General features: G+C 53.6%; 3 protein-coding genes across 4 annotated transcripts; 1 reads left to right on the top strand and 2 right to left on the bottom strand.

Moving 5' to 3' along the window:
- Nucleotides 1–957: 957 nt before the first annotated feature.
- On the bottom strand, nucleotides 958–4,850 carry SMDT1 (single-pass membrane protein with aspartate rich tail 1). Its single transcript, XM_032882860.1, has 3 exons — nucleotides 4,605–4,850; nucleotides 2,935–3,075; nucleotides 958–1,193 (listed from the first exon to the last, which is right to left on the bottom strand). Exons 1-2 carry the CDS (start codon nucleotides 4,788–4,790, stop codon nucleotides 2,938–2,940), a joined length of 324 nt encoding a protein of 107 aa, XP_032738751.1. The 5' UTR covers nucleotides 4,791–4,850; the 3' UTR covers nucleotides 958–1,193; nucleotides 2,935–2,937.
- Nucleotides 4,851–6,302: 1,452 nt separating this feature from the next.
- Nucleotides 6,303–8,668, bottom strand: PHETA2 (PH domain containing endocytic trafficking adaptor 2). The gene is made up of 2 exons (XM_032882859.1): nucleotides 8,375–8,668; nucleotides 6,303–7,516 (listed from the first exon to the last, which is right to left on the bottom strand). Exon 2 carries the CDS (start codon nucleotides 7,500–7,502, stop codon nucleotides 6,729–6,731), a length of 774 nt encoding a protein of 257 aa, XP_032738750.1. The 5' UTR covers nucleotides 7,503–7,516; nucleotides 8,375–8,668; the 3' UTR covers nucleotides 6,303–6,728.
- A 3,462-nt stretch (nucleotides 8,669–12,130) lies between these two features.
- Nucleotides 12,131–19,955, top strand: NAGA (alpha-N-acetylgalactosaminidase). Of its 2 annotated transcripts, none has more exons than XM_032882861.1 (10): nucleotides 12,131–12,183; nucleotides 12,610–12,701; nucleotides 13,523–13,658; nucleotides 14,077–14,248; nucleotides 14,733–14,910; nucleotides 15,257–15,351; nucleotides 16,023–16,184; nucleotides 17,442–17,639; nucleotides 18,669–18,812; nucleotides 19,298–19,955. In XM_032882861.1, exons 2-10 carry the CDS (start codon nucleotides 12,686–12,688, stop codon nucleotides 19,430–19,432), a joined length of 1,236 nt encoding a protein of 411 aa, XP_032738752.1. In that variant the 5' UTR covers nucleotides 12,131–12,183; nucleotides 12,610–12,685; the 3' UTR covers nucleotides 19,433–19,955. The 2 variants fall into 2 exon arrangements, with proteins under 2 accessions (XP_032738752.1, XP_032738753.1); XM_032882862.1 differs by having other exon boundaries at nucleotides 12,166–12,183; nucleotides 12,619–12,701.
- The last annotated feature ends 6,092 nt before the right edge of the window (nucleotides 19,956–26,047 follow it).

The raw sequence follows: 26,047 nt of genomic DNA on the forward strand, positions 1-26,047 counted from the left end.
CGGAGGGAGAGGGATGCCCCGCACGGAGTCCCACTCGGGGCTCAATCTCACGACCGGTATCACAGCCTGGGTGGAAATCGAGAGTTGGATGCTGAACCAACTGAGCCACCCAGGTGCCCCCAATTAGCCATGTTTCTACAGCCCCTAGGATTGCTTGGTGTCACGGCACAGGTTATCCAGAATGAGCCAGCTTTTGCTGTCGGGAGAGAGAGCAGAGCAAAACTAGGAGGTGCAGAAGTCAGGCACCCAAGCCGGGCTGTTCTCCCCTGCGTTCTGACGAGGCCTCACCTGTCTCCGTGCAACGAGCAGCAGTCCTGAAAGTGAAATTAACTTCCTTCCCCACTGGGCACTCGGCTAGGAACACTGTTCAGTGCACACGGAGCAGAAGTATTTCTACTCTTCTAAACTGGGTTACAGCTCCAGCGACAGAATAAATGTCAACACACGTTAAAGAACTCATCTCTGCTCTCAATGCTTCTCCCCCGGCCAGTCTAAGTGCCGGAGAGAGGGGTTCGGCAGGTAGTCACCCTGAGTGTTCCCAGATTCTTCTGCACCACCAACCCCTTTACTATCTTTTCATGTAAGGAAGCCAAGTGTTGAAAGATTCATTCTAATAACGATGTTTCTCAAAGAGTTGTAAACGGTCACAGCTTATGACTGGCCTGTGACAACTCGCCAGCGTTCCTCAACGCGAAAAAGCTCAAGGCTTTAGTTATCCTGTGCATCTTTACTGAGGGTAAAGTTTCTGTTTGGCTTTTGTACATAATGAAAATAGGTCCCAGTTGCCTGTAATGACCTTTGTGGATCCGGGGGCGGGGTGGGGGGCCTGGAAATCTTGCGCTGTAAATCAAAGGCCTGTTACCATCCAGCTGCCAGAGAAAGGATGGCGGGGACAAGAAACTGCAGCTGGGGTCACTCCTGCGGGGACAGTCCAGCCACCACTCAGTCATACCGAGCTGATGTTTAGCGTGTTTATTCATAAGCTGATTGTGCTCAGCGGACAGCACATGTGTGGGAACGTCCCAGGGCCTGGGGATCTGGGCTGCGGTCACAGACGATGCAGGAGGCTTCACTGGAGCTGGGAGGCTGAGGGCTTTCCCTGCGCCCTTCCGACAGGGCAGGAGGAGAGGCTGTGAGCATCACCACATCATAATTAAGTTAGGGCTGTCTCCTTTCTGTACTTCCTCCATGTCCTGTAAGAAAGCAAAGCAGCAGTGAACTGGGCACAGAGCAGCCTTCTGGCCACACACCGAAAAGCATTCCAGAGAGGTTCTACCAAACAAGGAGGGGCAAGACCGTTTGTTTCTTCACGCACACATTTAATGAACATTCATCAGAGACCAGGTACTGGGGACCCATAGGTATAAAAAACACACTTCCAGGAGCATTTGGCTGGCTCAGTTGGTGGAACGTGTGACTCTTGATCTTGGGATCGTGCGTTCAGGCCCGACACTGGGTGTAGAGCTTACTTTAAAAAAAAAGAAAAGTGTTCCTTGCCAGCAAGAAACTCTTAGTCTAGTAGAATTTGGGGGTGTGCCTGTGTGCTTAAGCATGTAATACTGTCATAAGACATACTGGTCAGTCAGAGGGCACAGCAGTCCCTCCCTTTTTTTTTTTTTTTTTTTTGAAGACATTTTTCTTTAAGATTTTATTTATTTATCCGACAGAGAGATCACAAGTAGGCAGAGAGGCAGGCAGAGAGAGGAGGAAGCAGGCTCCCTGCTGAGCAGAGAGCCTGATGCGATGCAGGGCTTGATCCCAGGACCCTAGGGTCATGACCTGAGCCAAAGTCAGAGGCTTTAACACACTGAGCCACCCAGGCGCCTCACAACAGTCACTTTCAAATGGAAGAATGAGGGAAGACTTCATCAACGACAATGAAGAATTGGAGGAGGCAAGAGTAGTGAGAAACAGGGGCGCCGGGGTGGCTCAGTAGTTAGGCATGTGTCTTTGGCTCGGGTCATGATCTTCAGGTCCTGGGATTGAGCCCTGCATCAGGCTCCCTGCTCAGCAGGGAGTTTGCTTCTCCTTCTCCTTGTGCTGTCTGTCTCTCTCAAATTAATAAAAAAAAAAAAAATCTTAAGGACTAGTGCGAAATACCCTTCCAACTGGAAGGAAGAGTGAGCCTCTGCTTGGGAGCAGGAAAGCATGTGGGTAATTCAAGAAACAGTGAATATTGAGGATAGGTGAGTGGTTGGGAATATGGAAGATGAGGCTTGAATAACTGGTGTGACCAGGTCACGGCACGCTTGACTGTCAGACTATGGAGCCAGAACTGTCCTTAGCTACAACAGAAGGGCAGCCAAGCAGCAGATATTCAAGCGTGGGAGCCAACACCAGAGAGCTGAATGGAACAGGCAGAGAGTGTGGTAACCTTGCTGACCACGGTCAAGACCTGCAGTTTCTAAATTTCAATGCGGAGAATGAAGCTGTTTGGGGTACATGTGTAAGGCATTAAATTGTTAAGAAACTTGTGGGTTGAGAGAACAAAGGTATATAAAAGACAGAAAGACTGGTTGGGATCAACCCAGTTGGAGGAGATCCTAGTTAATTTTCTTTTTTAAAGATTTTACTTAGAGAGAGCACAAGCAGGGGGGAGAGGGAGAGGGAGAAGCAGACTCCCCACTGAGCAAGGAGCCCAACATAGGGCTCAGTCCTGGGACCCTGAGATCATGACCAGAGCCTAAGGCAGATGCTTGACCGACTGAGCCATCCAGGTGCCCTATCCCATTCAGGTGAATTTTTAAATCAGTAAGATCTCCTCATCAACACAGAGCAAAGGCAAAATAAAAACAGCGAAGTCAATCAATTTATTAAAGGTCTGCACTTCTGCTTCAAGGGACCAGAAACTGCTACCAGCGCAAACTGTATCAGAGTTCAGATGCCCCACCCACTTCCTGTTCCTGGTCCACGTAGGAGAAAAGGAAGTCTTACCTGTTAGTCATCGTCGTCATCATCCTCTGGGACAAAAATGTCGTGCTCCTCAAGTAGAGCAGCAAAGTTCTTGCTAATGAGCGTCCCCACGTAGAGAAAGGGGATCACGATGGAGAACACACGGAGAAGGCCGAAGGACATCTGCAGGGGGTCAGAGTGGTGGCTGTGAGCTCCAGAGCCCACTCTGTGGGACCACAGAAGGCTTGGCCCCTAAGGGACACTCCTTTGAACCCCAGGACCCATAATACACAACTACTTGATTTTGGAAACATGCAGAACAAGAAAAAAGAAAAAGAAGGTTATTTTATGGCCATCAATGTGGCTACCAGAAAGAAAAGTACAAGGCATTCATTCTAGACATCTAAAAATTAGTGGTGCATGTACAGTGGAAGGATACTTTGTACAGTTCTTTAACAGATTCCCCAGTTTAATTTCACATTAAATCTCAAAAACAACCATGTTTTGAAAAATGAGCATGTCTTTACCATAAAAGACTAGCTGTGTAGATGGACTAGGGGCGTTTCCATGGAATTTCAACATATCCTCTCATTTTTTTTTTTTAATTTATTTGACAGAGATATCACAGTAGACAGAGGCAGGCAGAGAGAGAGAGGGAAGCAGGCTCCCCGCTGCGCAGAGAGCCCGATGCAGGACTCGATCCCAGGACCCTGAGATCATGACCTGAGCCGAAGGCAGCGGCTTAACCCACTGAGCCACCCAGGCGCCCCTCCTCTCATATTTTCTTACGGAGTTTCAGACTTTTTTCCAGCTGTGCCTTTTTATAAGGCAGCTCTTCCCCAATAATGGACCCTGCTTCCTGCCACAAAACAGTCCTGAACTCACCTGTCTGTGCAAGCTAGTACTGGCCATACGAACTGTAGGAGAATTTCTGTTTTCTAACTCCCACACCGCCCTGGAGTCAAAAAGCAAACTTGTTTGTTGTAAGGGGCTGTTTCCATTTTACTTAGAAGAAAAAAAAAAAAAAAAAGTACTCGGGCAGACGACAGCATTCAGCAGTGGGAAAAAAAGGACCTGGTTGGGGGGTGGGGTTGTACCAGCCAGAAACCTGGATTCCAGGACCCAACTCGCTGCTAGCTTTGGAGCCTCAGGGCTTCACTGCTTTGGCCCGACTTCATCCGTGGAAACAGTGATCGTAGTAACTCCCTGCCCACCTCTCAGAACAGCAAATCACGTGAATTAAGTACTAAGTCAAAACTTATAAAAACAGAAGTTCTGTCCCACGTACCCTTTATCTAAAAGCCCTTTCACAACTCTTTATTCCATCTCATCAACTGCGAGGTGGACAAGAACGGAGTGGTTGCGTGACTTGTCTACACCGGACACACACAGCCGAGTCTTCTGGCCTGGAGAACTAGGGCACCACGCTCCCTGCTAGCTCACCACGACGAGCTAGTGCAGGGTGCAGTCCTTCTCAGCTCTCGCCCCCCATCCTCTGTCTCGGTGCGCCCAACAACACCGGGATCTGACCCATTTCCTCCCACCTGTCAAAATTAGCAGCGCATCATCGCTAAACTTTGTCCTTGATCCATCTTCCGGTCTAAGGCGGTCGTATGATTGGCCTTTGCTCCTATCAGTCAGCGTCGACCCGCGCACACTCCCCATAATGATTGGCCGCAGCCCCTTCGCCCCGCCTCCAGGCAGACACTCACTTTCACCGGTTTGGGCAAAATGGCGCCGCTGCGAGTAACGATGACTGACCTCGACGGTACCAGGCTCCGACCTGCGCCACCTCCTCCGGCGGAGACATCACCACCATCTTTCAAGCTCGGCCCGCTCCGGAAAGCTCCGGATCGCAAGGATGCCAATGCCAGCCAGCGAACCCCTCCGGACGCCATCTCCCAGCTCCGCCCCTAGCCCGGCACCCGGACCCCACGCCCCGCCGCTGTGACGCCCTCCGGGAGAGCACCGCCCCAACCCTCGCGAGGCTTTTGGGATCAGACGCGAGACCCAGCCTAGTTCCTGTTGCCCTGCGAAAGAGGCGTTTGTCACGCGCCCGACGTGGTGACGTCACGAGGAGGGGTCAACGCCCCGTAGCCGCCTAGTTCCGGGCCTGGCGGGCGGGCTCGTCCTGCGAGCTGGCCTGGTGGAACCTTTTCTCTTCCGCCCTTGTTCGCTCACCCTGCCGCGCCGGGGCTGGGCAGAGCAGATGACCGTTGGGAAGGGAAGTCACTTTCATCGACCCTCAGACAGTCGTATTTTCCTTTTTAACATTTAAAAAATACGATTCATACCCGTTAGTTGTACTCCCCGGATGATTGTGGAATTCTGTGTCTTGCCAAGGTGCACGCTACAGAGAGAAGTGGAAACATCGGAAGGGGAAGTGCGAGCTTTCGCACGACCTGGGCAAGTGACTGTTGAAATAAACTCGAGGAACCGAAGTGAGTAATAAAAACTAAGTGTTTTACTCGTATAAAAAACACTGTGACCGTAAGAACGATAACAAAAGCCTGTAGTGTCTGTGTATAAAACAAGGCGCAGTGGGCCGAGGGCTCCTCCAGCCCCTCTTCTGGGAACAAGCCCGCAGGAACGCGTTCCGGACCCTGGTGGCCTCCCGGCGTCCTGGTCTTGGGCTGAGCGGAAGCCTCTAGACCTACTGGGGCCGCGGGCAGTGTACCCAAGGCCCTAGTAAGGGCTCGAGAGGCTAAGAAGGGGCCGATTGCGCGCAGGCAGAGGGGGGATGTCTTGACCGCCTCGCGATCTCCCATCCAGCCGCTGCGACCACACCCTGGGGCTCAGGCGGGTCTGGCTGCTGGCTCTCTCCAGTCACTTTGCCTCCCTCAACAATAGAGAAAACACTTGGCACCGAGCTGCTGAGAGTAGCAAAGACAGGGTCTTGGCAGATGCGCACTGGCTGACCAGCGGGACTGTCAATGAGTTCTCAGGCCAGGTTCGGGATCGGGTGTGGCTCTTAGCACAGTTAGGAGAAAAGAGTTTATCACAAGGTGCTTGCTGGGAATCCTGCTTCCAAGCTTCTAGAATGTCCCGGACTGAGAACCAAAATAACAGCCTGGCTTCCCCAGGGAGCCCCATGTGCCTCCCCACTCCTTTAGCTTCCCACCTGGCAGCTCCCAGAGCCAGCTGCTCAGGGCAGAACACAGGAAGGATTTCTGCCACCAGTCCTTCCTGGGGCCATGACCAGCACCATCTCTAGACAGGGCAGCCAGGGAGAGAAGCTGATGGCCCCGACACTTTCTGAGCAAAATCAATCCCCTTTTGCTGGCTGAAGGCCCTCTCCCTCCAAAGGGCCCCACCCAAACTGCAGAGGGGGAGCGGTCCTGTGCCCCACCTCTCAGGAAGCACCGGCCCCAGAAACCCCTATGGCAATAAACCTACTTTCCCTGATCCTGTCGGCTCCCCAAGCCAACGCTTCATCCAACTTCTGGTATTTAAATGTACACAAGGCTCCCTGTGTAGGAAGTTGTGGTTGTAGAGTCTGGTGTGTAGGTAGCATTCTATGGCCACATAATATTCCCCATTTCCACCATTTGACTAGTGTCCCCTGCCAGAGCGGCAGTCCAGCAGAACGGCAGGAGACTTGGTCAGGCTCCATGGCTACCAAGCAAGCCCCCTTCCTCTCTGGGCCTCAGGAAATAAAGGTGCTGGAAGGAATGATTCCTCAGTCCCGTCCAGGCACAAGGGTGGATCTGGAACCTGGAGAAGGACTAAAAAGCAGGAAGGAAAGAACCCTCTCAAAAAAAAAAAAGCAACTTGAAACCGAATAAACACTGAATCCTGACCTGCAGGATAAAGGCAGAACCCCCAAGGGCTGAGGCTCAGGGCCCATCCTGTTTCTCCTGAGCTGGCCGGCTCCCCCAGACCCTCCACAGCCACCTCTGCCTCAGCTCCATGATCTCCTGGCCGTACCAGTTGTGCAGGGTAGAAAAGTAGGAGGTCTCAGGGAATGCGGGGCTCTGCCTCCCGTCCAGGTAGAGGCTGGCCGGGCCCTGCCACTCAGCCAAGCCCTGCCCCGCTGGCTTGCTGCCCCTTTCTTCAACCAAGTCCACGGGGCTGCAATCCTTGGAGTGGGAGTAACCGTTTTCCAGGCCTGGAGACCGGCGGTCAGGAGCCTGGGGCTTACAGTGGCTGCCAGTGGCCTTCCAGGATGAGCGGCGATGCAAGGCCAGGCTGTGGCGGGCCTCGCGCAGCTGGCTCTCCAGCTCGCGCACCACCAAGCGCATGTAGCTAAAGCTGGCCCTGGACAGGGCCTTCACCCAGGCCTCCTGCGCCGCGGGCCCATCGGCCGCCAGCAGGTGTGGGCGCACACCAGGGGCGTCGAAGCAGATGGCGAAGGCGAACTCCTCGGACACGGGAGCCTCAGCCAGCTCCACCGTGCAGCCCTCTAGCACCACCAGGCTCAGCGGGGCCCGGCTCTCACGACTCTCAAAGGAGAACAGCAGGTTGCCTTTGAGGACAAACCAGCACCTCCGGCCGGTGCCACTGGGGGTCGGTGCAGTCCCTGGCCCGCCCCAGGTGCGCAGAAAGCCCGTATGGTCGGCCGGAGAGTCGCTCAACGCGTAGTGGGCCACGCTCCTCTCATTCAGCTTCATGGCTCCCCTAAGAACTGTGAGGGGAGATGGGTGGCCACCGGTCAGAGCGGAAGGCAGCCTCTCTGCCCCTGCTGGGAAAAGAACGCTGGCTCTGGAGGACCCCTGGGCCCCTGCCCTGTGGCCTCTACTCACTTGCTGTATACCCTCAGGCTCTCAGGGTCCCCATCTGTGAAATGGGCTTGTGTCCCTGCCTTTTCTCGCAAAGGGTGGTTGTGAGGGGCATGCAAAAAACTGGACAGCAGAGGACTCAGAGAGAAGGATAATGTGACTGTCCCAGACCAGGAGGTAAGGAGAGGTTTGAAACAGCTTTTTAAACTCCAAAGAAAAAAGCATCAAGCTGAGCTGAAATGGACCCTGAACCCATAGAAATCACTGCTTGAACCATCCCTTAATCCAGGGGTCCCTTAGCTCCAACCCTGAAGCCAAACCTCCAAGGTTTCTATGACCCTCCTGGGCCCCCGCCAGCCTCTCCTTGGTTAATGGCAGTTATCCTTTAGTTAAGAATCTGTGGCCTTCGGGGCCAGATGAAGGCAGGGTGGGGCAAGCCAGGCCCCATTCCTCCACTGGCAGGGGTGGGGGCTTGGGGGGAGGCTTACATGGGGACCTGCTCAGTATATGAGTGTGGTACAAACACAGGGTGTGGCTGGGTAGGACCAACCCCAACCCGAACCCCGGCCCAATCCCTCCTGAATGCGGGTGCCCCACGGATCCTAAGGGGCACCCAATCCAACTATCCTCCTGACTCATGAAAAACGGATGCCCAGAGCAGCAAAGATGAACTGCCCAAGCCCGCATGACCAGTGAGAAGCAGAGCTTGGTCTCCTGATTCCCTCATGCCTTCCAGGGGCGAGTCTCCGCAGGGACCCACTTACCAGCAGAGCTCACAGCAAGAGGGCGGGGGCCTTGCGTCCAGCCTCTCGGCTTAACCCTTTGACTATGTTGTTCCTAGGGCACCTGCAAAACAATTGTCAAACCCCATCACAGCATCCTAAAGGATGAGAACTCCTACTCAGTCTTATAGGCCCAGTAAAACCACCACCTCCTCCAGGAAGCCTCCCCTGACCCCTGATAATCTCCCTACCTTCCCGCCCACCCAGACCAGGCACCTGAGAGCAATTAACCATCACTTTGCAGAGCTCAGTCCCCTACACCCAAAGTCAAGGTCAGAGTTAGGTGTCTTCAGCTTCCTGCTTTGCCCTTTTAGCAGTCTCAGGGTTTATCTGCCAGCTGAGGTCACCTGATCTGTGAGGCCTGCCCTGATCACTGTTTCTAAAGGGCTCCTGAGCACAGGCTGACCCAACCAGTAGCCCCCCACTTCTGCTTTCTTTTCCTTCCCCCCACAATGGTCTCCTTGTTTACCGCACTCTCCCCAGCCCCAGAACGTCTAGCGCAGGACTGACTCTTCTGGGCGGGACTCGGCTTGGCTGCCCTCCTAGCCTCCCATAAAAAGCCCATCAAGATGAGGACTTCAGAAAGTACTGAAATAACCAAGAAGACAGCAGTGGACAAAGCAATCCGTCCCTCCTGGAGCCTGCATTCCAGCGGGGAGACATTGTAAACAAAGATAAATAATAAATGAATGGGAAAATTAAGTAAGTAAGAAGTCACGTTAAGGACCAGTCCCGATAAGGCTTGGGGAGAGAAACAGGCCGGGCCTTCGGGGGCGGGGCCATGCCAGTGGCGGGTCGCGGGAGGCGGGGGCTCACTGAGGTCCTCCCGGCACGGCACCAGGTCACGGAAAGGGGACCCCCGGGCCCGCGGGACAGTGCTCCGGCTCCCGCCGCGAGCCTGGGTGCGGGACGCGGACCGCACAGCCCGCGAGGGGCCGGTACACCCGTGTCTCCTGATTCTTTTTGTTAGAGGAGCTGGGCGGGCTGGGGCCTGGGACCCAGCGGCCTGGGGCCACCGGGTTGCCCCGGACCCGCCACCGCCCGAAAACAGCGGTGGCCCCCGCGGGAGCCCCCGGCCGAGCGCCGCAGAGCCGCGGCGGCCGCCTCAGTCTCCCGGTCCGCGCAGTGGGGCTGCCCAGCCACGTCTCCGCGGCCCACGCCTTCCCGGGGCCGCCGCCTCCAGAGTCCGCCGGGCCCGCTCACCTCCGCGCCGCCGGGCGCGACGCCGCTCGGGAGGGCGTCCCGCGGGGTGCGCTGCGCCTGCGGCTCGGGGCGACCCCGGCTCCGGACCCCGCGCCTCCGCCAGGACCGGAACGTGGCTGCGGGCGCCGGGAGACCCCTTCCGGGCGGCTCGAGTTACCCCCCGCGCCCCTCCCCTCCCGCGGCTCACCGGGCGGTCCGCGAAGCCGCCCCTGATCCATGCGGGGCGGGGGGGGGGGGAAACTGAGGCCCCAGAGCCCCGGACAGAGCTGGTCAGCGGCGGGCGACCTCGAACCCAGGGCCCCACCGCAGGCAGTCCGCGGGCCTCGGACCCAGCCCACTGCCGGGAGAACTCGGAGCCCTTCTCTCCCCCTCTCCAGCCCCCTCATCCCGCCCGGCCCACTTTCCCCACAGAGCCAAGCCTGGGACGGCTTCGGCCCGGCGCCTCCTCTGGGCGGGCTCCTATGCAGCCCGCGAGGTCCGGGCGAGCTTCCTGGCGACTCCACCCGGCCCCTGAAATTCTCGAATCTCTGTTTCTGGGGCTTATCCATTTCTGCTTCCGCCACTGCCAGCGGCCTGCCGCCCACCCTGGGGTCGGTCTCTTGGACTGTAGTGAAGGTCTCAGGAGGGCTCAGCCACACACCAGAGGCTGGAAGCCAGCGAGGTCGGCGTATCTGCCCATGAACTTGGTGGTTCTGGGCTCGGAGCTCTAGCCTTTACACTTTCCTGCAGCCTAGAGTATGTTCTTCTTGTCCCTACCCCTCGTCTCTAACGTCTCGGGGCTCCTTCACATCAATTAGGTCTCTGCTCAGATGTCCCCTCCCTGACCAGGCGATGGAAAGTATCCTACCCTCAAGTCTCTTATCACATCCCTGAGTTGTATTTTCACTGGCCACGATAGAAACTCCCCTGTATTCACGCTTTCGTTTCTTGTTATCTGTCTCTTCTACTAAATTTAATTCATTTAATAATAGAAACCATAATAAATGTGTTAGACGGGAATACGGGGTACGGAAAATATAGGAGGGCCAGGGAACTTGGGAACTGCTAAAGTAGAGATCGCAATTTCAAATGGGAAGGTCAAGGTAGGCCTCATTGAGAAGGTGGCCTTTGAGATACACTGGAAGGAAATAAAGGAGCCAGTCATGCCAAAATCTGGAGGAAGAGCGTTCCAGGCAGGGGGAACAGCTAGTGCAAGGACTCGGAGACCTGTTGTGTGTTTGAGGAACTGTAAGGAGGACGGTGTGGCCAGGAGTCAGGGAGGAGGGGGAGAGCAGTGGGAGAGGGGGTCAGAACGTGTGGGTGGGGCTTTGTAAATCTGTGAGTCTCTAGACTGGGATGAACGGCCATCACAGGGTGGAGCAAAGCATGATCTGTGTTATATTTTATTTTCTATTTATTTTTTTAGAGAGAGAGAGAGAGAGCACTCAAGCAAGCAGAGGGAGAAGGAGAGAGAGAATCTCAAGCAGGCTCAGCAGGAGGCCAACCCTGGGCTCTATCTCACAGCTCTCAGATCATGACCTGAGCGGAAGTCAAGAGTGGGAGGCTTTAACCTACTGAGCCGCCCAGGTGCCCCGACTGAGCTCGTGTTTTGTGGGAGTACTCTGGCTGCTGTGGAGAGAGTGAGTGCAGGTGGAAGCCGACGGGTTGACGAGGATGCTGCAACTAATGATCCAGGCAAGATGTGATGGTTGCCGGGAGAGTAATGAGGTGGGTTTGGACGGCAGAGGGCAACAGGGTTTGCCAAAAGACTGGATATGGGGAGTGAGGGAGAGTGGTGGCAAAGAGGACTCAAAGGTTTTGGCTTGAGCATATGGAAGGAGAGTTGCCATTACCCGAGAAATGTTCCGTTTGGGGTGTTCGGTTTGGGGCCGGTTATGTTTGAGATGCCCAGTGACCATCCAAGTGAAGGTGCCGAGAATAAAGTGTTTGGCACCTACCTAGTAGTCGCTCAGTAAATATTTGATGAATGAAAGAGAAGAAATATGCAGAATGCGTGCCTGGGTCAGTACAACCGGTGGCTGGCCCGGAGTGTCAGGTAGGGGAGGAGAGCCTCCTGGCTTTGCAAAAAGCAGTGCCCTACACCTGATTTGCTTTCCCCCACCCATCTTTCTCGTAAATGCCTTTCCATCTTCGACTACCGTTTTTGAGTGGCTTACTTTGAAGGTCGTGCTTCATGGCATCTCCTCACTTCCTTTTAATAACGCAGATATTCACGCCGTACTATTTATTAAACGTGTACACTGCGCCGGGCACTATGCTTGCCTTCAGGGACCCTGCAGAGGTGAAACGACTACCTTCTGCGGGAGCCGAGGGAGCCAGGTCAGCCAGTCCTTCAACCCGCTCCGCCGGGGATGGGCTCAGAGCCCGAGCTCGAGGGGGGCGGGGCCTGGGGAGGCTCGGGGGCGGGCTTATTGGGCTCACAGCGGGCGGGACGCGACGTTGCTAGGGGGATTCTGATAGGTTCCGCCGGGGAAGGCGTGCCACCGCCAGGCTCCGCCCCCTCTGGAACGCAGCAGGCGAATCGGATTACAGCAGCAGTCGGCTGCCCCAGAGGCAGAAACGGGCGGCGTTCTGGGGGCGTCTGCGGGGTGAGTTCCGTGAGCGGGGCACTCTGGGGGAGGATCCCCGCTCTGGGGCTGTTGGGCTGCGGTCCTTGGGGGCGGGGGGGCACCCCAGACCCGGTGGGAGTCCGAAGCCTGGTCCCAGCCCGACGCCTCGGTTCTTCCCGGGCGTCCCAGAGGGGATCGCTGTCTTTTTGTGGCCCCGGCCCGGCGGAGGGCCGCCCGTGGGCGCTCGGGGTTCCCAGCACTACAGAGAGGGTGGGGTCTATCGTCTGACACGCCTTGGTTAGTATTTCTGAGGCATCCCCAAGCTCGGGGACGTGATGGCTGGGGGCCGGGGGTGTTGGGCAATGAGGGCGACTTCGGGACGGAGTGGGGGATCCACGCCCAAGGCTGAGGGCGGCAGAGCTAGCGAGGCAGTAGTGACCCCAGTGCTTTTCTAACGTTTCTTAGCTTCCGAAGTCCAACATATAAAGCTGGTAAAAGCAGAGCAGATCTGGTCAGGTTCCGAGACGCTGAGTCCAGAGCAATGTTGCTGAAGACAGGTACCTAGCTCGTGGGGGTGGTTTGGGGGAGGGTAGGTGACCCGCTGGGGGTAGGGGGTACCTGGAGGAAGTTCCTGCCCTCCGGTTTCAGGGCCTCCTTCCCTGATGTGGGTATGTGGGGAGACATGTTCCTCTCGTTTTGGGAACTGGGCCAGAAAGGAGATGCTCCCCACCCAGGAATCAGTTACTCTCCAAAGAAGCCTCTTCCTTTCCAGTCCTCTCTCCCTCAAAGTGCAGAAGTCCTATTTTATGTGTTATCAACACGGCAGGGAAGAGCCTTGTAAAGTCAGTTACAGTAACTTCATCTTACAGATAAGGAAACAGGCCCGAGGGGGCAAGGGTTCACCCGGCTGAGCTGGCTAGGTGCAGGTCCAACCTGGCTGACCCCTGAAGCCCTTATGAGGCCTCTTGAGGGGGGGTTCTGTGGTGGAGCGCAAAGACCTATGGATGGGGGTCAGGAGACCTGGAGTCTGACTACAGGGTTCTGTCAAGTTCTGTGTAAATGGGGGGAGCTGGGCAACATCCCAACTCAGATGTGAGTTTTTACAAATTCCAGCAACAGCAGCTGTGGCAACAGCAAGTGGAGACTCAGGCCCGGAACACACCACCCTGCCCCAGGCACCGTGAGCCCCCCTCACTGTGACTGCTGGAGCCAGCAGTTGCAGGAAGAGCTAGTTCTACCTTATTGACCCCACTAAGGGGAAGGCCAGCGGCCTCCGCAGAGCTGAACAGCCAGGCCGGACAGGGTATGAATGGAGTGGCGTGAGGCCTGGGGCTACTATGGGAGCCGCTGACAGTCGTCTTTCTGACCCCCCCTGCAGTGGTCTTGCTGGCCCTGGTGGCCCATGTGCTGGTGCTAGAGAATGGGCTCCTGCGGAAGCCACCCATGGGCTGGCTGGCCTGGGAACGCTTTCGCTGCAACACCAACTGCAACGAGGACCCGAAGAACTGCATCAGGTGAGGAAGGCGCACCACCGCACAAGCCTCGCCCAAGACCCAGCAGAGTGGGGCAGAGAGGGGAGGGTCAGCTAGAAAGGAGGGCAGGGCCAGAGAGCCCCATCCCAGAGAGAATGCAGCCAGAGGTGACTTCTGGGATATCTGACAGCCTGTGACCTGCTTGGGGCCCATGTAGGGACTGTCAGCCCTGATGGGTCAGGGACATCGTTGTGGACCCAGCCCCAGAGGTCACTGAAAGGAGATAATTGTGAAAGCTGGCTCAGTCGCGCAAGCCTGGGGGCCAAGCCACTCCTTTCGTTCCACCCTGATTACGGTTCTCACAGCCTGGATTCACACTCAGATTATCTGGGAAGTCTGAAAAGCTCTGAAGAAGGGGGTGGGGGGTGACCGAGCTGCCCCCCACCCTGCCTCTCACCAGTGAGAGGCTCTTCATGGAGATGGCCGACCACCTGGCGCAGGATGGATGGCGGGACCTAGGCTACATATACCTCAACATCGACGACTGCTGGATTGGTGGGCGTGACGCTAAAGGCAACCTGGTGCCCGACCCCAAGCGCTTCCCCAACGGCATTGCCTTCCTGGCTGACTATGTGAGCCCCACCCCCGCCCTGCCCTAGAGCTGGGGGTCCAGACCGCTCGCGGCCCCGCTGCCACCACTTCACTTAGGGTTCAGTTCTGCAGCCCCTGCTTGAAAAATCTGTCTGGTGGGGGAAGCAGATAAATGAACAGCTCGCTTGGGCCCACTGCGGCGGGCTAAGAGCCAGGAAAGGCATCTTACCCAGCCTGGGATTTCAGAAAGATTCCCCAGAGGAGGCGGTTCCTGAGCTGATACAAGTGAAGTGGCATTCGGGGCAGAGGGGCGGCAGAAGCCAGGCCTAGAAGCCAGAAACTGCCCATGGGAGGTGTGTGTTGGAGGGAGGAGGAGGACTGTGGTTGGCAGAGGCCAGGCCAGCACACTGAGACCCTTTCCTTTGGGCAGTGGGGAGCCATTGATAGTTTTATAATGAGGCCTGGTCAGATGTGCCTGTGAGGTGGCTCCCCGCCTGAGCCCACAGTGTCCTCAACCCTCCACAGGCTCACTCCCTGGGCCTGAAGCTGGGCATCTACGAGGACATGGGCAACTTCACCTGTATGGGCTACCCAGGCACCACACTAGACAAGGTGGTTCAAGACGCTCAAACCTTTGCCGCGTGGAAGGTGGACATGCTGAAGTTGGATGGCTGCTTTTCAACCCCCAAGGAACGGGCCAAGGGTGGGTCCAAGAGCTGGTGGGGGCTGGGGGGGGAGCAGGGGGCTGGGGGGGCGGCCATGGAAAGCTCCCAGGTGCCCACCTGGCTGAGCTTGAGCTCGAGTGTCCCTATGGCCCCTAGGGGGTAGCATTTCCCAATTCCCTGCACCCAGAGGCTGGGGGGATTCCTGCCTCCCAGGCTTCCTACAGATGGCTTGGCGCCATGCCCCACCAAGGAAGTGAGACTCAAAAGAGGAAGTGCCTCTCTTTTGAGTCTGTTTCCTCACATTTGGTGGGAGGTTTGGGCTGAGGCCTCGGATTTTCTCCTGAGCCTCCTCAGTCCTAAAGTGTGGGGGTTGGGCTTCCCCAGGGTACCCCAAGATGGCAGCTGCCCTGAATGCCACAGGCCGCCCCATCGCCTTCTCCTGCAGTTGGCCAGCCTACGAAGGGGGTCTTCCCCCGAAGGTAAGCCTTTCTGTGCACCTGCCTGGCAGCGCGCCCCATAGCCAAGCCTCCTCGCCCCTGTGCAGTCAGGGCTGCTCTCATCACAGCTGCCCATGTGCTGATTTGTGGGTCTAGGAGAGGATTGTAAGTGCCCTGGGGGGGCCTCAGCCAGCCCTGGGTCTAGAGAAGAGGAGACGCTTGTGAGGTGGACTGAAGGGATGGGCGTCCAAGGCATAGGAACCGCAGGTCATGGGCAGACACACGTCACCCAGCACGTGGGCAGAATCCTAGTGGTACTGAGTGTCCCAGGAGGTCCAGAAGGCTGGTGAGGCCAGGCGGGTGCTGCTGAGCCTCCCCAGGGGCCCTTCAGCACCTAGGACCCTGGAAAGGGTGGAATCAGACCGGCTTACCGGACGGAGAGCGCCGGCAGGTGGTGGGACTCACTGAGAGAATACAAGGGTGGGGGGGGTTATGGGTACACCAGCCTGGGCCCATACCCTGGGCTTGGCCCAGGTGGCATGAGAGGGCAGGGGAGGCCTTCCTCATGCTGATCTGGCTCAGGGCCTGTTCTCTGCCCCCATCCCCATCCCCCACCCTCCATGTCTCCTGCTGAGGCTCCTCAGCCCCCGTGCGGGCCTCCAGGCAGCAGGGCCTGACTGTGGTGCCGGACTCCGCCTTCCCCCAACATCCAGGTGAACTACACTCTGCTGGCAGAAATCTGCAACCTCTGGCGCAACTATGACGACATCCAGGACTCCTGGAGTAGCGTGCTCTCCATCCTGGACTGGTTCGTGGACAACCAGGACATCCTGCAGCCGGTGGCAGGCCCTGGGCACTGGAACGACCCAGACATGGTACCGGCATGGAGGGGGGATGGCCACGACAGACCCGTTCCCCACTGCCCTGTGCTGTCTTCCTAGATGCTCACCGCCGGGTTCTAGATCAGTGTCTCTAAAACATGTCCTTGAACCAGCTGCGGTAGACTCACTACGGGAGCTTGTTCTTCTCTTTCCCAGGGCCCCACCCCCACCTTCTGGATCAGAATGTTCGAAGAGGGCCTCGCAATGCCCATTGTTAACCATCTTCCCAGGCAGTTCTGATGTTTCTTGAAACCTGAGAACTCGGTCTGTAGTGCCGCTTGTGGGACTGTATTCCGCTGGGGGTGAGGGTCACGAAGAGTCCACGCGCTCTGGCCACTCCCTCCCTGGACTGCCCTGCCCTGTGCCCCGGTATGGCCTGCAGAGCCTCGACAGGCAGAGGTGGCCCCTCGTGCCTCCCTCAGAGCCCCATGACCGAAATTGTCTTGCAATTTATCTTACGACTTTATAGCTGTCTCTTCATTTAGCCAACAAGCATTTACTACCGGTGATGATGATTATAATTACATTATTGTATACACTATTATTACGTAGACCAGATAGACGCCTGGAGAAACAGATTGGCCTGCTTTGGAGTTCTGGTTCCCGCTCAGCCTTGGGAAAGTGACTTAATTTTTCCTGTGCTTCAGTTTTGTCAGTTGGAAAATGAGAAGAGTAGCTACCTCATATAGGGCTGTTCTGAGTGTTGAAACGAATGATTCTTTAAAAAGCTCGGCACGGTTTGGCGCACACCCAGTGGGGGTTCAGTTGGTATCACTAAGTACCCAAGCATGTTGCTTGCGTTAGCCATTATTGTGTCCAGTCTGTGGACTGGTTGTCCTGGGGTCAGGAAGGCCCCTTGGTCCTGTCGCCTGTGGCTAGGGCAGGTGGATGGCTAGGAAAGGGAGCAGGGACCCTGTCCAGGTCTGGTTACCTACGGCTGCCACTCCGACTGTATTGCTTGACTTTGGTGTTCCAGTGTCTAAACGCATTCGGCAGCGGGATCCCACTGGATCATCTGAACAACCTGTGTTGTGGCCAGGACATATGCTCACCCTGTATTCTTGGTGAAATAAAAAGTTGAGGCTCACAGGGAGAGTGCGCGGCTCACCCCAAGGCCACGCGGCTGAGAAGTGGTGTTCACAGGCTGTCCTCCCCATCTCCTCTTGCCTTGGCTACGTGTTTAGGGTTGGGCCCTGTGCCCACTTCCCTGGAGAGGACAGAGCTGACCGCTCCTCTCTTCTCTGACCCCAGCTGCTCATAGGGAACTTTGGCCTCAGCTTTGAGCAAGCCCGGGCCCAGATGGCACTATGGACGGTGCTGGCAGCACCCCTCTTCATGTCCACAGACCTGCGTACCATCTCAGCCCAGAACATGGACATTCTGCAGAATCCACTCATGATCAAAATCAACCAGGATCCCTTGGGCATCCAAGGACGCAGGATTCGCAAGGTACTGGGGTGTGGGGGGAGGGAAGGGGAGGCCGAGGGACTGGGCTCCCCTGAGAACAAGGCTGCAAGCCGGAGGTCACAGAGGGCTGGGCCTCTGAAATCTGCTCAGCCCTCCTTCCTGGTTGCATTCAGTCAAGGATTCTACCGGGAGCTGCTCCAGCCATCTGCCCCTTCCCCCTGGTGCCCCTTTGCCTGAGTGAGAGCAAAGCCAGAGCTCATGGGATCTGGGGAAGGGACACATCATCCCACAAGTGCACACAGGACAGTGGGGTCCCTCGATTTGGCAGTATAAGACTTCTGCACACGTCGGTGATGTCTGGCAGAGAACTAGGGCTTCCTAGCACTAGCACTGGCTGTTTACTGAGAACCTATGGTGCACTGGGCGTTCTGGTACCTTTTCTCAGAAGGTGAATACTCCTTCCCCATTTTACAAATGAGGAAACTGAGACTTGAGGAGTCTGAGTAACACAAGGCCACAGAATTGGTAGATGGTACGGTAGTACTTAACTCCCAACAGTCGAGCCTCAAAGCTTGTGCTGTTTGCGCAGATCTCCCCTCTCTGGTTAAAAGAAATCCATACAACTCATAGAAGTCATGTACGGAGTCGGTGATGCCCAAAGGAGGTAACTTAATTCCTACTGGAGGGGCTTATGGTGGAACCAGGCCCAGGGACTTTCTGGAAGATGGGGCTTCACCCTCCTGGCTACTCAGGCCAGAGTTCGTCGTCCTTCCTGGACAGTGGCCTCCACTCCAGTGCCAGCAGCTGCCCATGTCTATCCCGCCCCTGACCCTGCCTCTCCGAGACAGGACCTCATACAGCATTTGTCTCTGTGTTCTAGCATGGGGCCTGGCACACAGTTGAGTCAGGCAAGAGTAAGTTGGGGTGCTGGAGGGCCCGGGTATCCCCCAAACTTCTGCATGACATGAAAGTGTGGGCTAAGGAGACCCAGAGCTCAAAGGAAGGCTGGGGAGGGGATTTCAGGGCCTGCCTGAGCAGGGAGGCCAGCCGGTAGCCACCTTGTGTGCCTAGGAGAAATCCCGCATTGAAGTGTTCATGCGGCCCCTGGCCAACGCGGCCAGCGCCTTAGTCTTCTTCAGCCGCCGGACGGATATGCCGTATCACTACCACTCCTCCCTCGCCCAGCTCAACTTCAACAGCTCCCACACGTATGAGGTGAGTACCCTGCTACCCGCAGGGCTGCAGGTTTCCCTGGGAGGGCGTTGCCGGGGTGCTGCTGCCTTGTACAGGGCCTCCCCTAGGCCTTGGACCCTGGGGCCTCTGGCAGGAACCTGAGGGGTAGCTGCAGGTGTGCAGGGCTGTGGCTGTACCCTTCTCTGCACTGGTATTTTCAGGCTCTGCAAACAGAGCTGCTCTGTATAATTAAGGCCTGTGCCCTGAAGCTGCACACGTCCCCTTATTGGTCTGTCCTGGCCAGCACATTCCTCCGGTTGTCCGTGGGCTGGGGCTTTCGCCACTGCCTGTGTTTGGGCAACTGCTGACTTTGCCAATGGAGAAGTGATGGGAGGTGCCGTGCTCCCCCTTCTCTGGGGCACCCCGGAAGCCCGCCACAGGCCGAAGTCCAGGCTTTCCTGCCCTCGGAGGGGGGCTCTGTGCAGCTGTTCTTATAGTGGTTTTGCTGATGTCTCCTCCCACTGCAGGCCCAGAACGTCTACACGGGTGATGTCATCAGTGGCCTCCACTCTAAAACCAACTTCACAGTGATCATCAACCCCTCAGGGGTGGTGATGTGGTACCTGTATCCCGTCAGGAAGCTGGGGACGCCCCAGCACTGAGGAGCTGAGACATGGGACAGGCTGTGGCGGCGTCGCTGAGCCCAGACTATGGAGCCTCCACATGCCGAGGCCAGCAGGCAGGGTCCTCTGATACCCAGGCCCGCTCGGGGACTTGGCCCCATCAGACCCAAAGTGCAATCTCAGGGCCAGGTTCCATGCCCTGCCCAAGTGTGAACCTTCTTGGAAACTTGTCTTGGGGCGATTTCCCATGGCCTTCCTGGCTTCCATCTTGTCTGCGCGGCCCCACAGATGTTACTGAGCAACTCAGCCAGCCTCCTGAGCCCCCACAAGCAGGGGGACTGATAACCCTCTGACCTTTTTGTTCACTCTGAAATCAGGAATTTTTTTGGAAATTTGTAAATTTGGAATTTTTCTTACGATTAGGAGTGGAGATCTGACCTCTTGTCAGGAACTCCCATGAATTGTGTGATTGGTTTTCCTGCATGGATGAGGCCTTACAGGCTGACCCCACCAAGGTAACCTTGGTTCCGTCAGGTTACCAATAAAGCTGTTCTTTAACTGAGTAGTTGCAGTATGGACCTGGGGCCACGGGCACCTTCAGTGAGGGACTCTGGGGGGGCAGTACAAAGGGTGCTGGTTTCAGATGTCACCCCACATGGAAGGTGTGTGGCATCTTCTGGCTCCTCATTTTCCAAAGTGACTTGCAGACTGTACTTCCTAGACCTGCCAGACTTGCCTCTCCCCGGCCAAAACTTACGGAGTAAAACTAGCAAATGGCCAGAGCTCCACATCACTCACCATTAGGGAAATGCAAATAAAAACCAGAAGATACCACTTCACACCTAAAAGGATAGCTAGAATAAAAAAGTCAAAATTGTTGATAAAGACATGGGGAAATTAGAACCCCCATATGCTACTGGTAGAAATGTAAAACTGATACAGCTTTTGGGGAAAAGGATCTAATAATTTCTCAAATGATTAAATATAGGGTTATTATATGACCTAGAAACTCCACATCCAAGTATCTATCCAAAAGAAATGAAAACATATGTTCACATGAAACCCTGCACACAGATGTTTGTAGCAGCATTATTTATAGCAGCTAATAGGTGGAAACCACCCAAATGTCCACCAGCTCCCGCATGAATAAACAAAATATGGTTAACCATACAATGTAATATTAGCCACAAAATGGAGTCAAGTACTGACACGAGCCACGACACAGATGAACCTTGAAAACTGTACGCTAAGGGAAAGAAGCTGGTCACAAAAGACCACATATTATATGATTCCATTCCTTTTAAAGTCCAGGATTGGGTAATGTGCAGAGACAGAGAGTAGATTAGTGGTTGCTTAGGGCCAGGTGGGGAGGATGGTGGGATAAGGGATAAGAACTAAAGGGTACAAGTCTTCTTTCTGGGGTGATGAAAAAGTTCTTGACTACAGTAATGGTTGCACGTATCTGTGAATATACTACAACCCACTGAATTGCACACATTAAATGAATGAACTGTGGTTATGTGATTTATTTCTCAGTAAAGCCATTAAAAAAAACTCACACCAGGGCTCCTGGCTGGCTCAGTTGGTAAAGTGTGCGACTCTTGATCTCGGGGTTGTAAGTTTGAGCCCCATTTTGGCTGGAGAGATTATTTTAAAATAAAAATTTTAAAACAACAAAAACAGCAAAACTCACACCCACATTCATTGCAGTATTAAGCACACTAGTCAGACATGTAACCCAAAAGTCCACTGATGGATGAAGGGACAAAGGAATAAAGTATACACACACATATTATTCAGCCTTAAAAAAGGAGGACATTCTGTCGCATGCTACGACATGGACCTTGAGGATATACTGAGTGAAATAAGTGTGCCACAAAAAGACAGATACTGTGTGATTCCCCTACGTGAGGTATTTAAAGTAGTCAATCTTGTAGAAACAAAGTAGAATGGTAGTTTCCAGGGGTTTGGAAGAGGAGGGGATGGGGTGTTGTTCAATGGGTACGGCGTTTCAGTTTCGCATGAAAAAGTTCTAGAGATTCACGGCACAACGATGTGAATACAGTTAACACTACTGAAATCGACACTTAAAAATGGTTAAGATAGGCTTTATATTGGTTTTTTTTTTTTGCCATACTTTTAAAAAAGAGATATATCCCTCTCCCCCCCAAAAAGAGATATATCCCTGAGACTCAGCCAGAAGATGCCCAGCATTTAGGGTGGTGGCTGTGGAGAGGCCCAGATCAGTAGGGCCCAATATGGCTAAAAGTAACACACGGGCTTGTGAAGAACATTTTCAGTCTGAATCGCAAACAGGACAGTGGCATTCCCCAGGAATTCAACAACACACACACACACACACAAAAGGGAAGTCCAATCCAGACGTGCGTATCTTCCAGCCTTAGGATGCCTGAGAGGAGGAATGAAGAAGGATGGGACTGGGGGTCGTTAGGAATGGGCGGCATCCTGCCGCTGCTGGGGATTATGGATTATGGATGTCAGTTAGATGTCAACTTCCTATTAATGAGTCTTTCTCTACTTCCCTCTTTTTTCAGACTCCTGGTAAAATGCAAAATAACATTGTAATATTCCTTTTTTCCCATTTGATGTTATCCAAACTTTTCTGCCATCTTTACCGGAATATCAGCTCCAGGACCAGAGCCAGCCTCACTCTGTCGTTTCCATCCACAAAAGGGTGAACAAGGAGGGGGAGAAGAATATAATCTGTCAGGCGGATATTCGGGGTAAAGGGTAAGAATTTAAAAGGTGGGGTAGTTCAACAAGCTAGCCCTCACGTACCCACATGCCAACTCGAAAACAACAAGTTGGCATTCATTCACAGACAAAAGTACCTTGTGGAAGGTGCGGGACTCAACACCACACCCCACAGAGCCCGAGAGGGAAGAGTCTAGACCACCAGTTCATCAGGTAATAGGTGTGCAGACCTTACTCCCGGCTTGAACCCTGCAGGGCCTGGGAACTGGCTCCAGCCTGAGAGATGCTGGCGATCACTGTCTGAAACAATCACCCACAGACAAGAGAGCCTTTATGGGAGCCCAGGTTCCCTGTAAAGAAGTTCCAGCACACCACTGGGGAAAGAAAAGAAAAATGTGAACACACCGGAGAGGGAAGGAGGAACATGATGCTCCTCCCCCAAGAGCACAAGGTCATGCCAAGACAGATGTTTCTTGGCCCTCGATTTCTCCCATGGGGAAAAATAAGGGCATGTGAGAGAGCACATTTCCCCAGTTGTGCAGCGAGTTGCCAAACAAACCTACTTCTCACTCACGCTGACCAGAGTACTGAGTCTTGAGCTGTGTGACTTGGGAGTGGGAAAAGGCTGGGAGAGTGACAGATAAGACCCTCAGAAGGCATTAAAGGGACGTGGATCCTACTGTGTTTCAGACTTCAATAAGAAGCCTGCCCACACGCTGATCTTGTCTGCAGATCCCTCCACCTGGCTCAGAGATATCCCTGAGCCACGCATCTCACCCCCATGAGCCCCTGTCTCACCCCCTTACCCTGTGGATGATTTCTGTGCAAACTCTTGATGGTGGCAAGAGTGAGCTTTGGGAGATGGCTAGCGAGCACGCACAGAAAGCCAGCCTGAGTCTGCAGACTGGGGACAGACCACAAACGTGAGCTTTAACCCTACCCTTGAGAAAACAAAACAGAGGCCATCAGAGACGCCTGGGTGGCTCAGTCATTTAAGCGTCTGCCTTCAGCTCAGCTCATGATCTCAGGGATTGAGCCCAGGATCGGGATTGAGCCCTACATCGGGCTCCCTGCTCAGTGGGGAGCCTGCTTCTCCCTCTCCCTCTCCCCACTCATACTCTCTCTCTCTCTCAAATAAATAAATAAAATCTTTTTTTAAAAATTCAGAATTGGGACGCCTGGGTGGCTCAGAGGGTTGGGCCTCTGCCTTCGGCTCAGGTCATGATCTCAGGGTCCTGGGATCAAGTCCCACGTCGGGCTCTCTGCTCAGCGGGGAGCCTGCTTCCTCCTCTCTTTCTGTCTGCTGCTCTGCCTACTTGTGATCTCTCTCTGTCCATGAATAAATAAAAATCTTTTCAAAAAAAAAATTCAGAATAGCTGTTTTAAGGAAGCTCAATGAGCTACAAGAAAACACAAAGACAATTCAATGAAATCAGGAAAAGAATAGACAAATAAAATGAAATAGAGAGAGAAATCAGAGCTAGAAAGACAGAAGAGATCAAAATCATACCAAAAAAGAACCAAATGAACTCTGGAGCTGATGAATACATTGAATGAGGTGGAAAATGCCACAGAGGGCATCAGCTGTAGAATGAAGCAATCAGGAGAAAGAACCTGTGAATTAGAATAAAGGAACTTTGATATTATCCAGTCAGAGAGTAAAAAAGGAAAAAGAAGGAAAGAGTGAAGAAAGCCTATATGATCTATAGGATGCCATCAAAAGAAACAAAATGCTAATTATTGGAGCCCCAGAAGGAAAAGAGAGGGAGAAGCGGATGGAGAAAACTTATTTAAAGAAATAATGGCTGAGAGTTCCCAAAGTTCCAACTTTAAGAGATTTTCTCCAATATACATTAGGATGAAAGTGTTGAAAATCAAAAACAAAGAATCTTAAAAGCTGCAAGAGAAGGGGCTCCTGGATGACTCAGTCTGTAGGGCAGCTGCCTTTGGCTCAGGACATGATCTCAGGGTCCTGGGATCGAGCCCCGCATCAGTCTCCTTGCTCAATGGGAATTCTGCTTCTCCCATTCCTTCTGCTGCTGCCCCTGCTTGTAATCTCTCACTTGTGCGCACGCTCTCTCTCAAATAAATAAATAAAATCTTAAAAAAAAAAAAGCAGCAAGAGTAAAGAAGCTTATAACTTACAAGAGAATCCCCCTAAAGTATCAGCGGATTTCTCTGCAGAAACCTCACAGAGAGAGTGGGATGATATATTCAAAGTGCTAAAAGAATAAAACTGCAACCAAGAATGACCTGGCAAAGCTGTCCTTCAGAAATGAGAGAAAAACAAAGATTACCTCAGACAAACAAAAGCAGAGGGAGTTCATCGCTAGAAGTGCCTTATAAGGGGCGTCTGGGTGGCTCAGTGGGTTAAAGCCTCTGCCTTCAGCTCAGATCATGATCCCAGGGTCCTGGGATTGAGCCCTGCATTGGACTCCTTGCTTAGCAGGGAGCCTGCTTCTCCCTCTCCCTCTGCCTGTCGCACTCCCTGCCTGTGCTCTTGCTCTCTGCCAAATAAATAAAATCTTTAAAAATATCTATAGAAGTGCCTTATAAGGAATGCTGAAAGGAGTTCTTTAAACTGCAATGAAAGTATGCTAATTAGTAATGTGAAAACATGAAAACAAGCAACACACTGGGAAGGTAAATATAGTTGAGCCTTGAACAACATGGGGGTGGGGAGGAAGTTAGGGGCACTGACCCTTGCACAGTCAAAAATTCCCTTATAATTCTGACTTCCCAAAACTTAACTTCTAATAGCTTACTGTTGATTGGAAGCCTTACTGATATTTTGTACATTATTTTTGTACATATTTTGTACATTATATGTATCATATGCCATATTCTTACAATAAAGTAAGCTAAAGAAAAGAGAATGTTAAGAAAATCATAAGGAAGAGCAAGTACAGTACCATATGTATATTTACTGAAAAAAAATTAGGCGAGCTGGGCCAACCGGGTAGAGCACCCTGGGATGGCAATGTTCCACAGCCTGGTGGTTTTTGGCTTAGCGGCGGCAGCCACCAGGATGGCCCGCGGCAATGACAGTGACCTAGAGATGCAGTAAAGCTGCCCCATCTGCTTGGAGGTAGGCATTAGCCATTAGCAGCTGCAGTTACACGTGAGTGCATCGGCCTCTGGGAAGCTGAAGGCAGGAGGGAAGGTGTAGGCCACTGCAGGAAGGGGTCCACACTCCACCCTGGAGGGGCCCAAGGTCCACAGCTGCACGACCACAGCCCTGAAGCACATCTGGAGCACTCAAGGGCAGGGGTGCTAGGATGTGGGTCTCCCTATACAGCACTGTCCCTGCACATGGAGGGCACCTTGCATCCCTGCCTGCTCCTGGGCCCCCTGTGGTTGCTGACAGCCTCTGCTGGCCTCCACAGGTACCCACGGAGTGGCAGGTATGACCCGCACCAGTCACTTCCTATTCAGTCTGTGACAACGGTAGGGAGAGGGCAGTTGTAAATAAATGACTTGTGGCTTTTATTGTCAACCCTAAAAAATTTGTATAAGCAGACCCACACAATTCTAACCCATGTTGTTCAAGGGCCAACTGTATAGTCAAATTCAAAATATTCTAATACAGTAATGTGGTGGTGTATTAACCATTTAACTCTGGTATAAATGTTAAAGGACAAAGGTATTAAAAATAATTTTAGCTACAATCATTTGTTAACGAATCTACAATATAAAAAGAGATAAACTGTGACATCTAAAATGTCACAAAAAAAAAAGAGGGAAAGTAAAAGGGTAGAGTTTCACATATGGTTAAAATAAAGTTGTTATCAGCATAGAATAGACTGCCGTATCTATAAGATATATTATGTAAGCCTCATGGTAACCACAAAGCAAAACCCTGCAATAGATACACAAAAGATAAAGGCAAGGGAATCAAAGCACAATATGCCAGAAAATCATCAATTCACAAAAGAAGAT

Source organism: Lontra canadensis, unplaced genomic scaffold, assembly GCF_010015895.1.
Source record: "Lontra canadensis isolate GAN:19392208 unplaced genomic scaffold, GSC_riverotter_1.0 scaffold84, whole genome shotgun sequence".
NCBI classification, from domain to species: Eukaryota; Metazoa; Chordata; class Mammalia; order Carnivora; family Mustelidae; genus Lontra; species Lontra canadensis.

Coding starts and splice junctions, on each gene's coding strand:
- SMDT1 (XM_032882860.1), bottom strand. CDS start 4,790: ATGGCGTCCGGAGGGGTTCGCTGGCTGGCATTGGCATCCTTGCGATCC. Junction 3,076..4,604: donor TTTTGCCCAAACCGGTGAAA/GTGAGTGTCTGC, acceptor GACCCCCTGCAG/ATGTCCTTCGGCCTTCTCCG.
- NAGA (XM_032882861.1), top strand. Junction 14,249..14,732: donor TTGCCTTCCTGGCTGACTAT/GTGAGCCCCACC, acceptor AACCCTCCACAG/GCTCACTCCCTGGGCCTGAA. Junction 14,911..15,256: donor CCCCAAGGAACGGGCCAAGG/GTGGGTCCAAGA, acceptor GGGCTTCCCCAG/GGTACCCCAAGATGGCAGCT.
- PHETA2 (XM_032882859.1), bottom strand. CDS start 7,502: ATGAAGCTGAATGAGAGGAGCGTGGCCCACTACGCGTTGAGCGACTCT.